The sequence below is a fragment of the Herpailurus yagouaroundi genome, unplaced genomic scaffold, assembly GCF_014898765.1.
Source record: "Herpailurus yagouaroundi ecotype Mexico unplaced genomic scaffold, PumYag 141, whole genome shotgun sequence".
NCBI lineage: Eukaryota > Metazoa > Chordata > Mammalia > Carnivora > Felidae > Herpailurus > Herpailurus yagouaroundi.
The window spans coordinates 65,496,120-65,510,490 of NW_024412396.1; the positions used below are offsets into that span (position 1 = coordinate 65,496,120).

At 39.5% G+C, this 14,371-nt stretch overlaps 2 protein-coding genes across 2 annotated transcripts in view; one reads left to right on the forward strand and one right to left on the reverse strand.

Moving 5' to 3' along the window:
* Nucleotides 1–5,337: 5,337 nt before the first annotated feature.
* GON7 (GON7 subunit of KEOPS complex) lies at nucleotides 5,338–9,138 on the reverse strand. The gene is made up of 2 exons (XM_040478087.1): nucleotides 8,878–9,138; nucleotides 5,338–6,208 (listed from the first exon to the last, which is right to left on the reverse strand). The coding sequence occupies exons 1-2, from the start codon at nucleotides 9,080–9,082 to the stop codon at nucleotides 6,114–6,116; spliced, it is 300 nt and encodes a 99-aa protein (XP_040334021.1). The 5' UTR covers nucleotides 9,083–9,138; the 3' UTR covers nucleotides 5,338–6,113.
* A 51-nt stretch (nucleotides 9,139–9,189) lies between these two features.
* Nucleotides 9,190–14,371, forward strand: part of UBR7 (ubiquitin protein ligase E3 component n-recognin 7) — a 20,352-nt gene continuing 15,170 nt past the window's right edge. The window contains exons 1-4 of the mRNA XM_040478086.1: nucleotides 9,190–9,494; nucleotides 11,332–11,465; nucleotides 11,991–12,051; nucleotides 13,503–13,598. Coding sequence (XP_040334020.1) covers nucleotides 9,345–9,494; nucleotides 11,332–11,465; nucleotides 11,991–12,051; nucleotides 13,503–13,598 — 441 coding nt within the window. The 5' untranslated portion in view covers nucleotides 9,190–9,344. The remainder of the gene's footprint in view (nucleotides 9,495–11,331; nucleotides 11,466–11,990; nucleotides 12,052–13,502; nucleotides 13,599–14,371) is intronic.

Genomic DNA, 14,371 nt, shown 5'->3' on the forward strand with positions numbered 1-14,371 from the left:
CCCTCTCTGCCCAGAAGCAGTCTGGCTATCCTTTTAGGTACTACATGTGTATCTCACCAATATTTTCCAATGGCACCATTCTACACACTATTCTGATCTTTAACACAGAGCTACACGTTGGCCTTTTTTAATGGCTGCCCCAAATTATTGTATGAATATTCTTATTTAATTAACCAGGGTCTTCTGCCAAAGGACATTTAGGTTCTTTACACTCTTCTTACTAAGAATAATGCTGCAATGAATAGTGTTGTAAATACATCTGTGCACCTGTGTACCGTTATCACTGGAAAAGTTTCTATAAATGAAACTGCTGGGTCAAAGAACAAGTACATCTAACATTTTTTTTTAACATTTATTTATTTTGAGAGAAAGAGAGTAAAAGCACAAGCAGGGGAGGGGTAGAGGGAGAGAGAGAAACCCAAGCAGGGTCCACACCGTCAGCACAGAGCCTGTCAAGGGGCATGATCCCACAACTGTGAAATCACGACCTGAGCTGAAATCAAAGAGTCAGACGCTTAACCGACTGAGCCACCCACATGTCCTGTACATCTAACTTTTGCTTGTTTGTTTGTCTTTACATCTAATATTTTGACAGAAGTGTCAACTTGACTTTTTAAAAAAATTTTTTTAATGTTTTTATTTATTTCTGAGACAGAGACAGAGCACGAGCGGGGGAGGGACAGAGAGAGAGGGAGACACAGAATCCGAAACAGGCTCCAGGCTCTGAGCTGTCAGCACAGAGCCCGACGTGGGGCTCGAACTCACAAACTGTGAGATCATGACCTGAGCCGAAGTCGGTCGCTCAACTGACTGAGCCACCCAGGTGCCCCTGACTTTTTTTTTTTTTAATGTTTATTTTTGAGAGAGAGAGAAAGCACAAGTGGGGGAGGACAGAGAGGGAGACGCAGAATCCCAAGGAGGCTCCAGGCTGTCAGCACGGGGCCCATTGAGCCCCGTGAGATCATGACCTGTGTTTAACCAACTGAGCCACCCAGGTGCCCCTCAACTTGACTTTCAAAGAGCTTATACCAAGTTACACTCTCATCATCAGTACCGTATAGCCCTCACATCCTTTCCAGCTCAACATTACATCAAAACTTTTGATCTTTCAGTCTGTAAAGTAAAAAATGGTATCACATTGTGGCTTTAATTTTCATTTCTTTGAAGTATTACTTTTTTTCCCATTTAAAAACCATGTGTATTTCTCTTCTTGTGATTTTGCTATTTCTTTCCTTTGCCCACTTCTATGGTTTGACTGGTATACATGAGATCTATAAAAGGAAATAGTTCTTAGTCATTATGTGCTGAAAATGCCAAATACTTTTTCCCTCTGTCTTTTAATCTTATTTATAGAATATTCCAAATTTTTCATTATTATGTAATCACATTTACTAATCTCTTCTATTATGGTTTCTGGATTTTAAAAAATCTTGCTTAGGAAAGACACCTTCCTCACTCTGAGACTATAAAAACTATTACTCTATATTCTTTCTCTTTTAAAAAGAGTTATTATTTAATTTTTTTTTTTTTGAGAGAGAGAGACAGAGAGAGAAAACACACCTGTATGGGAAGGGCAGAGAGAGAATCCCGAGCAGGCTCCTGGCTTTGAGCTTGGGGCCAGATGCAGGGCTTGATCCCATGACCATGTGTTCTTGACCACAAGATCATGACCTGAGCAGAAACCAAGAGTTGGACGCTGAACCAACTGAGCCACTCAGGTGCCCCTACTCCATTTTTTTTAGTACTTCTGTGGTTTTGTTTTACATTACAAATCTTGATTCTCCCTGAAATTTATTATGTTCTAACTCATGAGAGATTTAAACTCTCACAAAAACTAGTCAATTTGTTTCTCATTTGTTAAGACTGAAAGTGTCATTTTACAAACATTCTCCGTTAGGTGAGGATTTTACATTAAATATCCAGGAAATAATTATCACAAAATGATTGTAATCAATTTCCTCAAACATGTAAATTTTATTTGTAACCATCACATGCTAATTCTATGGCAATGCAGTTTTGAATTTTGCAGTGCTCAGCTACCCCACAGTAAGTCCAAACAGGCATTTCTTGTAAACATTTCAGCACAACACACTGATTGACAATTGAGTTTAAAAAGCCTAGGTTTTCAGAATCTCTTATGTATGAAACCTAGGAGTATAGAAGATATTCTATATTTGTTCAGATTGGACAATCCCACTGAGAAATAGATGTATCTTTAATAGGCTAGATAGGAACTAAACAAAAGTACAATAAACTGAAGGCCACAAGTGTCTCCAACTGATTTTGTCATTTGGAAGAAAACCTAAACTTTATTTCCTTTTAAAGTACAAGTCTTCTCAATAAAAAAAAATTTTTTTTACTATCAATTGAATTTTTTTTTAGTAAAAATTAAAAAAAAATTCTAAGCAGCTGAAGGCATAATTTTTTCCTTCCCCTGAAGGAATAATTCTAAAAGCATATTTTATTTTTTTATTTATTAAAAAAAATTTTTTAACGTTTGTTTTTGAGAGCTCGTGTGTGCACACACGAGCAGGGGAAGGGCAGTGAGAGGGAGACAGAGGATCCAAAGTGGGCTCCAAACTGATAGCAGAGAGCCTGATGTGGGGTTCAAACTCAGAGAACCCTGAGATCATGACCTGAACCAAAGTTGGATGCTTAACTGACTGAGCCACCCAGGCACCCCTAAACTACATTTCATAATACAAGGTGGGGGGGAAGTACAGGGGGCTAGGTACCAGGAAACACACAGCATGAGGACCTAACATCACCTAGGAAGCCAGGAAAGTCTCCTGGAGGAAATGTTTAAGTTGAAGGAAGAACTAGACAGGTAAAGGACGTCACTTGGTTGAGGACTTGAAAGGCAGCCAGTTGCAGAAGCGTAAATCCTCTGAGTATGAACACTATCTCTAAACTGGGGGGACAAAACTTCCCATAATTTTTTCAAAGTAAGTTTTCTTTCTCCCCAAATTAATTTTTATTTTTTAAGGTTTATCTATTTTGAGAGAGAGACAGCGTTAGTGGGAGAGGGGCAGAGCAAGAGGGGAAGAGAGAGAATCCCAAGCAGGCTCTGCACCGTCAGCACAGAACCCAAGGAGGGGTTCCAAACCACAAAACCATGAGATCATGACCTGAGCCGAAACCAAGAGTTGGACGCTTAACCAACTGAGCCACCAGGTGCCCCCAAATTTTTTAGAAAGTAAGCTCTACACCCAACATGGGGCTTGAACTCATGACTCTGAGAACGAGTCACATGCACTAGGGGCACCTGAGTGGCTCAGTCAGTTAAGCAGCAGACTTTGGCTCAGCTGGTGATCTTCTAGTTCGTGGGTTTAAGCCCCACGTCAGGCTGTATGCTGACAGCTCAGAGCCTGGAGCCTGCTTCCTATTCTGTGTCTCCGTCTCTCTCTGCCCCTCCCCTGCTCGCACTCTCTCTTTCAAAAATAAACATTAAAAAAAAAAAAAAAAGTCACATGCTCTACCAACTGAGCCAGCCAAGCATCCCTCTTCCCAAGTGATTTTAAAAAAATCTTCCAACTTTCTTACAAACAGCAACCTATTATAATAGGTTCCACAGAATGCTATTAAAACAAGTATTTCTTGTGACACAAATGCACTTTTAGAAAAACCATTATGTTGCATATGTCCATATATTTCATATTTTAAACTCCATGTCTCACATTTTAAAAGATTACTTATCTAAGTCGGGTGTTAAGCTTACTTTTAGCTAGGATTGTGAGGTTGACTTTCCTGTACAAAAGTAAACTCGAAAGAAATTCAGAGATTAACTGTGTCCTGCTTGCCTGTGGCAATGTTTGTACTCTTAGGAGTCAGAAGATTAGAAAACCAGGCAAGGCACTTCGATACTGGGCCTTCACACTGATCTTTTTTGTCACACATGTAGCTCACTTATGAAGCAGGCAGTATTAAAATCAGTATTGTGGCGCCTGGGTGGCTCAGTCGGTTGAGCGTCCGACTTCAGCTCAGGTCATGATCTAGCGGTCTGTGAGTTCAAGCCCCGCGTTGGGCTCTGTGCTGACAGCTCAGAGCCTGGAGCCTGCTTTGGATTCTGTGTCTCCCTCTCTCTCTGCCCCTCCCCCAATCATGCTCTGTCTGTCAAAAATAAACATTAAAATTAAAAAAAAAATCAGTATTAAAATTAAGGAAAAGATCAATCAGACCTATAACCCAGACCTCAAAACACTGGGCCACAAGCACAAATATCTTGAAATTTCTTTTTTATAAACATATTTACTAAACAAAGAAGGAAAAAAAATTAAAAAAGTAAAGAAAGCAAAATAGTCAGGAGCAAAATCCAGCTATTACTTAAAAAATATGAACTATTTTGGGGCACCTGGCTGGCTTGGCTGGGAGAGCATGTGATTCTTGATCCTTGGGTCATGAGTTTGAGCGCCACGTTGACTGTAGAGATTACTAAAAAAAATAATAATAAACTTTAAAAAAGAAAAACTTAAAAAACATATGAACTATTTTAACTGTGCTGGTAAGTGTTTAAAGGATTGTATGAAGAAAAAGATTATCAGAAGTCAATAACTGAGTAGAAGTCCCAATACTAGAGACATTATCACAAACTAAACAAGGAAATTTCTGACCATTCATAGAACTTTTCCCAGTTAGTATTTTTTTTTTCTAGTTGGTATTATTTTGATTACATAAGAGCACTTAGTGGAAGGCTGATGTTCCAAGTAAAACAATACTTCAAAGATGTGAAAAGCTATCAGGCACCTCGTGGTTCAGTCGGTTAAGCATTCAACTCTTGATTTCAGCTCAGGTCATGATCTCATAGTTGTTGAGATCAAGCCCCACGATGGGCTCATGCTGACAGTATGGCACCTACTTAGGATTCTCTCTCCCTCTCCCTCTAGCCCTCCCCCATTTGCATATGTGGTCTGTCTCTCTCTCAAAATAAACATTAAAAAAAAAAAAGACATGAAAAGGTATCTAAATTCAGTTTCCTTAATTGTATGTACTTTGCAAACTATAGATTTCAGAATATGTAACTGGGAAAGTACTATGATAATCTGCTTTTGGGGTTTTTTGGTAATCTGTTAAAGGCTATGTGTACAACCCATCTCTGCCAATATTTAGCTCAAATTCAGGGCAACACTTCTTCTAAGGTTCAATTCATCTTGGAAATAAGTCATATATAATCTGTAAGGTTACTTCCAACTCTAAAATTCTATAACTATTTGTATTTCCTTAGATACATGCTACTTGATTTCTTTGCATTTTAGCTATCTAAATGAATCAGGAAACATGCACAGGAAATAAAAAATGCCTTGGTCCCATCAACAAGCCAAAAAGGAATACACACACATATTTTAGGAATATATATGTATTTTAAAGGATTCAACAGGCCTTTGGGGTAAGCAAAATCAAAGCATGGATACAGGATGAGAAATACCTTAAGTTAAAGTCAACATAGATTGTTTAAGACTTACATTTGTGTTTATATATGTAACATGCTACAGCATAAAAGCACGCCCAACTTTGTTCTCTTAAGTTACAAGTTAAATGTATATATTCATTGAGTGGTATCATCTCTGGATGTCTATATACTGGGTGTTAAGTACGGACTCCAGGTTTCCTTGGGTCTCTCTCCGGGCTCAACTCCCTCTTCAGTATTTTTATTCCCATTTTCCTTCTTCTTACACAGATCTGCCATTCTTAAATCTAATATCCGATTTTCTCCACTTACATCTTCTTTGAAATGTTATTGTGCGGGACTATGATGTGTACTTTTTATAACAAGCAGAAGCCACAAGATGTAGACATCACACAACTTAATTCAATGGTTATTTAAAAAGTAGAAAACTGAACATTCAGTTGCCAACTTAGAGGATTTTATATAGCATTGAGTGTTCTAGTTATTTCCACAGTATCAAATTTATTTCTCACTCAAGAAAACAGATTCATTTCTAAACATTTATTATATCTTTCTTTGGTGGAAACAAGGTACATTTTTTTCTTTGACAAAATTGTCCTAGGGGAATAAAACAAATGCTTTTCCAAATTAGAGCACCAGTCTTTCCTAAATGTCAGCATGTGATAATTCAGATATAGTAGCAGTCTTTTAAATTTCATAAAAGCTATTCTTAAGATGGTGGTTTGGGCCGTTTTGCAGATGGTCCATCTGAGTTAGTTCTGTTATCAGTGTTATTTTCATCTTCTGCATCATCTTCATCATCACCTTTTAAAATAAATATTTGTTGTGTGACAATATGTTCAGTGGTTCAAAGAAAGAGATTGCTAAAATGGTTGATACCGAGACCATTTCACTTGAAGTATTAATTAAGTTATGCATAAGTTGGATTCAAAGTATGTATGGTTAAAAAGATTTCAGGAATTTTGGTGTTTAAAATCTTTCTTATCTGCCACTTTTTTTGGAGATATAATCTATACACCATATAACATTCACTCTTCTAAAGTGTACAATTTATTGATTTGTAGTATACTCCCTAGGTTGAGCAACTGTCACCGACATTTAATTCTAGAACACATTCATCATCTGAGAAATCGCACACCAACAACCAATTCTCACTCCCCTTAGCCCTGGGCAACCTCTAATCTACTTTCTATCTCCATAGATTTGTCTGTTCTGGACATTTCATATAAATGGAATCCTAAAATATGTGACCTTTTCTGTCTGCCTGCTTTCACTTCACATGTTTTTGAGGTTCATTCACGCTATAGCCATTTACCGGTGCTTCATTCCTTTTTAGTGTTGAATACTACTCCATCGATGGAGACACCACATTTTGTTTATCGCCTCATCAGCTGACAGACATGGTGTTGTTTCCACTTTCTTGTTATTATAATAATGCTGCTATGAATATTCATATATAAGTTTTTATGTGAACATAGGTTTCCAGTTCTCTTTGGAGAAGTAGGAGTGGAACTAGGAGTTCCTAGGAGTGGAATTACTGGGTTATAAGGTAACTTTAACTTCCTGAAGAACTGCCAAACCATTTTCCAAAGAAGGTGTATCCTTTCATATTTCCACCCGCAATGTCTGAGGACTCCAATTTCTTCACATCCTAGCCAACACCTGTTATTGTTCTTTTTGATTACAGTCGTCCTAGTGAGCGCAAAGTGGTATTTCCTTGGGGTTCACTAGGATTTCCCTGATGGCCAATGATGCTAAACATCTTTTCACGAGCTTATTGGCCATTTATATATCTTATTTAAAGAACTGCCTATTCAAATCCTTTCACATCTGGTAACTGGATTGTTTGTAAGCCAATTTTAGTACTGAGTACTTTTTAGTACTGAGTTCTATCACTTTTCTTTAGTAACTGGTACAATTTTAATGTTTTGTATATTTGTTGAGATCAAATTCACAGAACACAATATGTGCCATGTCAATCTCAACTACTTTTAACAAAATAAAACCTAAGCTTTATGGGGTCTTCATTAAATAAACAAAAAACATGTCTTCTGATACAAATATACTACTGACCTTCCATTAATAGGTGGCAGTTATTTTCTCAACAAGTAATGATATTTTAAGAAATGGCTCTAGCTATACTCATCCTTACGCCAATGATAACGTTTTCAAGAGATTACAGAAGTACTTCTGGAGCCAAGAAACAGGACTTCATTCTCAATACATTGGTACTCCCAATTAATATATCCATGGAACCAGTCTATTGTCTGAACTCAGTGTAATGTTCTGAACTGGCTCCTTCACATAATACAAAAGATGGAAAGTACAGTACAGTGTAAGTCCCTTTAGAGAGGAGTTAAGTCCTGACTCCAATATTTAATTCTTTGGCCCTTCAGCTCCAGGCAAAAAAGGTACCTACCTCTTTTTGTATTCAAGACAAGACTTAAATTTCACATTTCTCCTTTCAAACTGCACCTTCTAAGTTGGCATATGGAAAGGAGTCCCTGGGAGTTAAGACTCCTTAAACTGAAATCTTCAGAACTTACTCTGAAATTAATTCTAAAATTACTTATTTTTAAAAAATTTAAATCCAAGTTAGTTAACATATAGTGTATTAACGAATAGAATTTAGTGACTCATCACTTACATGTAACATTCAGCGGTCATCCCAACAAGTGCCCCTTGCCCATTTAGCCCACCCCCCACCTAACATCCCTCCGGCAACCCTGTTTGTTCTCTGTATTTAAGAGTCTCTTATGGCTTATCTCCCTCTCTGTTTTTATATTATTTTTGCTTCCCTTTCCTTATGTTCATCTGTTTTGTCTCTTAAATTCTACATGAGTGAAATCATATTTGTCTTTCTCTAACTTATTTTGCTTAGCATAATACACTCTAGCTCTATCCACATTGTTGCAAATGGCAAGATTTCATTCTTTTGGATCGCAGAGGACAGTCTTCTTAACGTGTTTGTAACTTCATGAAATTCTGTAAATTCGTGTAATTTCGTTAAATTACAAATACGTTAAGAAGGTAATACTCCTTTTCATCCTTCAACACCCAGCTCAAAAGCCATGCTCTCTGAAGCCTTCTTGGGTCCTCTCAGCTTGCAATAGTTACAGAGGGCCCTGGGGTCACACTTCCAATCTGTTAATAAGTATTTGCTTGTCTGACCCCCACCAGCCTGAGAGTTTCAGAAAGCCAGGACCTGAGTGGCATTCACCTCATTCCTTCTCAAGAGCACAGCCCAGTGCCTGGCACAGAGCAGTCGGCACTCAGCACGCTTTTTGTGATACATATGGAAAGAGAGTCGTCAAACGCTTAAGCAGAAGGAGCGCAGATAATATGGCGGTAAGGACTGACAATTTTTAGTTGGGATTCTTCTTCCCCCGAGGCTCACTTGCTCCAAGACGGCCACTCTACCCGGGCTCCCCTGCCCCGCCCTCCTGTCGCTCCAGCACCTTCTCAGGGCTCACCGTCCAAGGCCTCTTCTGGAGCCGCCACCCGGTCTTGCGCTTCCTGCTGTACCAGGGGGCCGAAGAGTTCTGTCACCAGGTCTCTCATCTGGGCCACGCCAGACAACAGGGTCTCGTAAGGATCGGCGTCGGTCGGCACCTCACAGGGCACCCGCAGCCGCTGCTGTTGCCCATCCAGCCCGACATACTCGCCCAACAACTCCATGGCGATGGCTGAGCTTCAACAGCCACCGACTTGCAGGCGCCACCCGGAAGCGGAAGTCAACTCGCCGTGGGCGCAGCCTGGCGCAGGCGGGAGAAGGGAGAGGAGTGACTTCCGTTTGTCGGAAGTTGCTCCTCCCCCTTCCTTAGCTTCCCTTCCTTGAGATTGGTTCTTAGCACTGGGCCCCTCCTCCTCCGGCCACGCCTCTCACAGCCGCTTTTCCCGCCTCCGCCGGGCCGAGCGGCGGACCCGCTGACAGTTGAGGATGGCTGGGGCGGAGGGGTCTGCTGGGCGGCAGTCGGAGCTGGAGCCTGTGGTATCGTTGGTCGACGTACTAGAGGAGGACGAGGAGCTGGAGAATGAAGCGTGCGCCGTATTGGGCGGCAGCGACTCCGAGAAGTGCTCCTACTCGCAGGTGGGCGCGCGGCCCTGGCCTCGCCTTCCCCGGGCTCCCGCTGAACCTCCTGTTCCCGACCAGACTTGCCCCATTCCCGCGTGTCGCGGCCCGGCTCCCCTGGGGTGGTCCCAGGCCACCGTTCGTCGTAGACTTCCCCATCCCAGGCCCAGCTGCCCTTAAACCTCAGTCTCCTGGTTCCCTTTCTCAGCTTGTTTTCAGCAGGGCTCCCCTCCTCCCTCGGTCTTCCTCCGTCTAGTCCCTCAGGATTCTCCAGGCTTTGGCCCTGGGACCCCTGCTCTTTCCTTCCTCTCCTTCTCTTCTCCGCGCCTTGGCTGCTTTTCAGAAACTATCCCCTTGACCGCTCAAATCCCGACATCTTTGTCCTTACTTTTCCCATCCTAAGAGTGTTTATTTGGAACCGAATGGGAGAGTCGAAGCAGAGTTAAAGGAGAGAGCTCTGGATTTGAAAATCTCCCCGAGCTGGGCCCCTTGACAGCTAATCCTCTGCAATTTAGTTTGACGAGTACAAGCTGGTAGGCTTTTTGTTGTTGTTGTTGTTGTTTTTGCGAGGCGAAGCAAGTATGGTGTCTATCTGCAGTCCGCCCCCCATGGAAATAGACCGGAACCACGACAGCAGGTGGCACTGGTAAAGGAGGGAGGAGGGGAGAGGATTTGCTTGAAGGGTATATTTGGCATTTGGAAGACGTTATGAATCAGGATTTGAGGGGGTGTGTTGTAGTGTTTGGTGACTCATCCTATGTTTCTAGGTACAAAAATGGAGAAAGGTGGGTAGAAGAAAACTTTACACGGGATGAGAATTGGTAGGAAGAAGGAGGTTGCCTAGCCCCAGGGCTGGGGGTGGGTGGGATGGCAACATTGGGGGATGAGGTGAGAGACTTGGGGTCATTATGTGGTGTGGACTGAGCTCATAATACCAGTTGTCATCTTGACCAGTTGAGTTTAACCCTGCCCAGTGGTTAGATTTTTGAAAAAACCTGGTATCCACAGACAGACCCAGATGTTGGCTGGTATTTTAAAACCTTTGGTCACCACTAAAACAACTTTTTTTCTGCTTTCCTTAAAATGTATGTAAGCTATTTTTGAAATGTGGTTAGCTTTCTAAATTGGACTTTGTAAATTTTTTCTTTTTACTTTAGTAAAATATATGGAAAATGCACAAATCATTTGTATGGTTTGTGGAAAAAAGTGAACATATGCATGCATGTAGCCCCCAGATCATTACTGGCATCCCAGAAGCTTCGCTGCCTCCCTCCTTCCTGGAGGAGGGTAACCATTGTCAAGATTTCCAAAAGCTTTGCTGATCTTTTCCTTCAACTTTTAATTGTGAAAAAATTTAAATCTACAGATAAGTTGAAAGAATACTTTTATGAACACCTGTGTACCTCTTCCACATATTCACTTTTTGCCACATTTGCTTTTATCTCTCTTCTCTATGTAATACACTCCGACCCCCCCATCTCCCTACCCCCCACCTCCCCAGAACCCCTCCCCGAACCATTTGAAAATAAATTGCAGACATCATGACACTCTAAATACTTCAGCATGCATCTCCTGAAATCAAAAGGATTCTTGCATAAAGTGCATTGATCTTAATTGTAAGTGTGATATTGCTAACATAAGCCTGTACACGTTCTCTTACATTTTCATGTGTTAAGATGTTGGTGCAGGCCAGCTGATTCTTCTTGTCAGCTGCCTGAGAATTTTAAACTATCATTGTAAGAAAAAATTGTATGAAATGAGCACTACCATAGTGCATATATAATGACATAAAACATGTGACAGTGTTTTGGCACTCTCTTGTGTGATTATTCTCCTTCCATTTTGTGGCTTTTAGGGCTCAGTAAAGAGACAAGCACTCTATGCCTGTAGTACTTGCACCCCAGAGGGAGAAGAACCAGCAGGAATTTGCCTCGCTTGCAGTTACGAATGTCATGGAAGTCATAAACTATTTGAGCTATACACAAAAAGGTAAAAACAGAGATTGGTGCTGGATGCTTTTTAAATGTTTAGATTCTTTTCCACCTGCGCTTTTTTCTTGTTTTTCCATTTAAAGTAGTTGTGTACTGGTAAAATTTAATATAATTGTTTTATATAATTAGAATAGTTTTTCTGGAGGGCCTTTTAATATAATTATTACACCTGAAACTAGTTTTACCATATATGTTAACTAGAATTTAAATAAAAACTTAAAAAAAATCAAATATAATTATTGCACAAACTCAAACTAGTCATCCTTCTTTGTCATTATTTTACTTGTGTGTATATGTATGTGTGATATAAATATTTATTTCTGTGCATGTTAATTTCCCAAACTGTTAAATCTTTTATTCTGTGCTTGGAGAAATTTCAAATTGGACATATGAACAGCAATCAAGGTCACTTTTTAGACCCTAGAAATGAGTTGAAAGGGCAGGGGCTGTGCAATAAATTTAAAGAGTAATTCATTAGATTTAAAAGAAAAACTAAAATTTGGCTCTCCCTCATTTTTTTCAGAAACTTTCGTTGTGATTGCGGAAACAGCAAGTTTAAAAATTTGGAATGCAAATTATTTCCTGTAAGTGAGCAGTGTAAAAATACATTGAAAGTAGCTGAGATGGATATTTGCCAGAGGGGATAAAAACCATGCATTTTCCAAAAAGGAAGTTCTTACGCTTATTCTTTCAAGTAGACAAATTGGTATTAGACTGTATTCCGTTTAAAAAAAAAAAAAAGACTGTATTCCATTTTTTATTTTATTGGAAAACTAACCTGTTCAGAGTCTGCATTACAGACTGTAGTATGAAAGATTTTGGTGGGAATGTTCTTTAATGTAACTGAGGTTTAATTATGTTGGTTGTGTTCATCCTTTAAGGCTTTTAAAGCAAAGGGTATAAAAAAAATTTTTAAGGTTTATTTTAGTTTTGAGAGTGAGAGACAGAATCCAAAGCAGGCTCCAGGCTCTTAGCTGTCAGCACAGAGCCCAACACGGGGCTTGAACTCATGAGCTGTGAGATCATGACCTGAGCCGAAGTTAGACGCTTAACTGACTGAGCCACCCAGGCACCCCAACAAAGGGTATAACTGTAAAAACTGAATTAATAAAACTTGGTAATAATGAATGTGAGCTAGGTGCACAGGGATTTTTCTGCTTTATACTTAACGCAATAACATTTACTGAAGTAACAGAAACTAGAATGTCAGGGATTTTACATTGTTCAGTCATAATTGCTAAAACTCTCATGCTCTTTCCGTCCTTTGAAGGTTATTTTTAGACAATTTCCTTGCTTACTTTTTACCGTCTAGTAACCTGGGAGCTTTGGCTATCACAGCTGGGCATTAAGAAGTACTTTGGGGTTCCTGGGTGGCTCAGTCGGTTGAGTGTCTAACTTTTAATTTCAGCTTGGGTTGTGATCCCAGGGACGTGGGATCGAGCCCCAGGTTGGGCTCCACACAGAATGTGGAGCCCTGCTTAAGATTCTCTCTCATTCCCTCTGCCCCTTTCCCCCACTCGCAAGATCTAAGAAATAAATACATAAAAAAAAAATAAAAAAGTACTTTGAAATTCTGGGTTATAGAGGTTGATGATATAATTTTATCAGCATTTTGTTAATGGATGTATTTGGTTTCCCCAATTACTACAAAGAAGGTACAAAAAATCAAATTTCTCTGTATCCTGGAAAAAATATCCTTTTGATAGGAGTGAATTCTTTTTCTTTGTACTTTGAAAGTTAAAAACCAGCTTCTGGGGAGGAAGATATTTAATGCAGAAATTTATTGAATGTATTAATGTCATACAACATGAAATACATGATATTTTATTATTGTGTCATGGTATTTTTTATATTTTACTACAATATATTGATGCTGTGTTATAAATATATGTAATATATGTTCTTATATTGGTGTTATAAATATAATATATGCCATATGTGATATTTATATGCTACTTATAATTTATACTTTTATGATGCCTGAAATTATAGTTAAAATTAGACCATATTACATATTGAAATGAATATCTTTCAGGACAAAGCAAAGATAAATTCTGGCAATAAATACAATGACAACTTTTTTGGATTGTACTGCATTTGCAAGAGACCTTATCCTGATCCTGAAGATGAGGTAAGGCAATTGGAGGTTAATTGGAGGTTAATACCTCTAGCCTTCACTCCTTAGCCTGTTGTCCAATCTGGGCCTTTATAGCTGTTCAGAAGGGATTTGGGGATTGCGAGAGGATTCTAGGTTTATCCTTTCTTAGGAGTGTGGGCTGGAGCTGTAACTGGTACAGATCTTGAGTGTTCTTCTCATTCTACATTACAAGAATGAAATATTGGGCAGGACATTCTCAAGGCCAGTGCTTTCGTCCTTCCTCTCTCTCTTGTTGCCTGCCTGCTCCACTGCCAAGCACTCTCCAAACAATGACTTTCAACTTCTTGCCTCCATGGAAGAAAAGAAACGGGGTGTACAGACTGGATCCTCAATTAGAAGTATACACAAAATTAAAAAAAAAAAAAGTATACACAGAATTTAAAAAGAATTTTTCTTCCTCATTCCATCGTACTTCCCAGATATAACCACTGTTAACACTTTTTGGTGTATATGTTTTTAGACCTGTTTCGGTCCCAACATAAGTGATGTGTGTTTCAATTTGTAGTTTCCTTTTGACAAAAGTGAAAATTCCGTATGTTCACTTTTGCAACTTGCTTTTCTCACTTCTCAGTATATCATAGCCTTCTTTTTTTTTTAATTTTTTTTTTTAATTTTTTTTTTTAATTTTTTTTTTTCCAACGTTTGTTTATTTTTGGGACAGAGAGAGACAGAGCATGAACGGGGGAGGGGCAGAGAGAAAGGGAGACACAGAATCGGAAACAGGCTCCAGGCTCTGAGCCATCAGC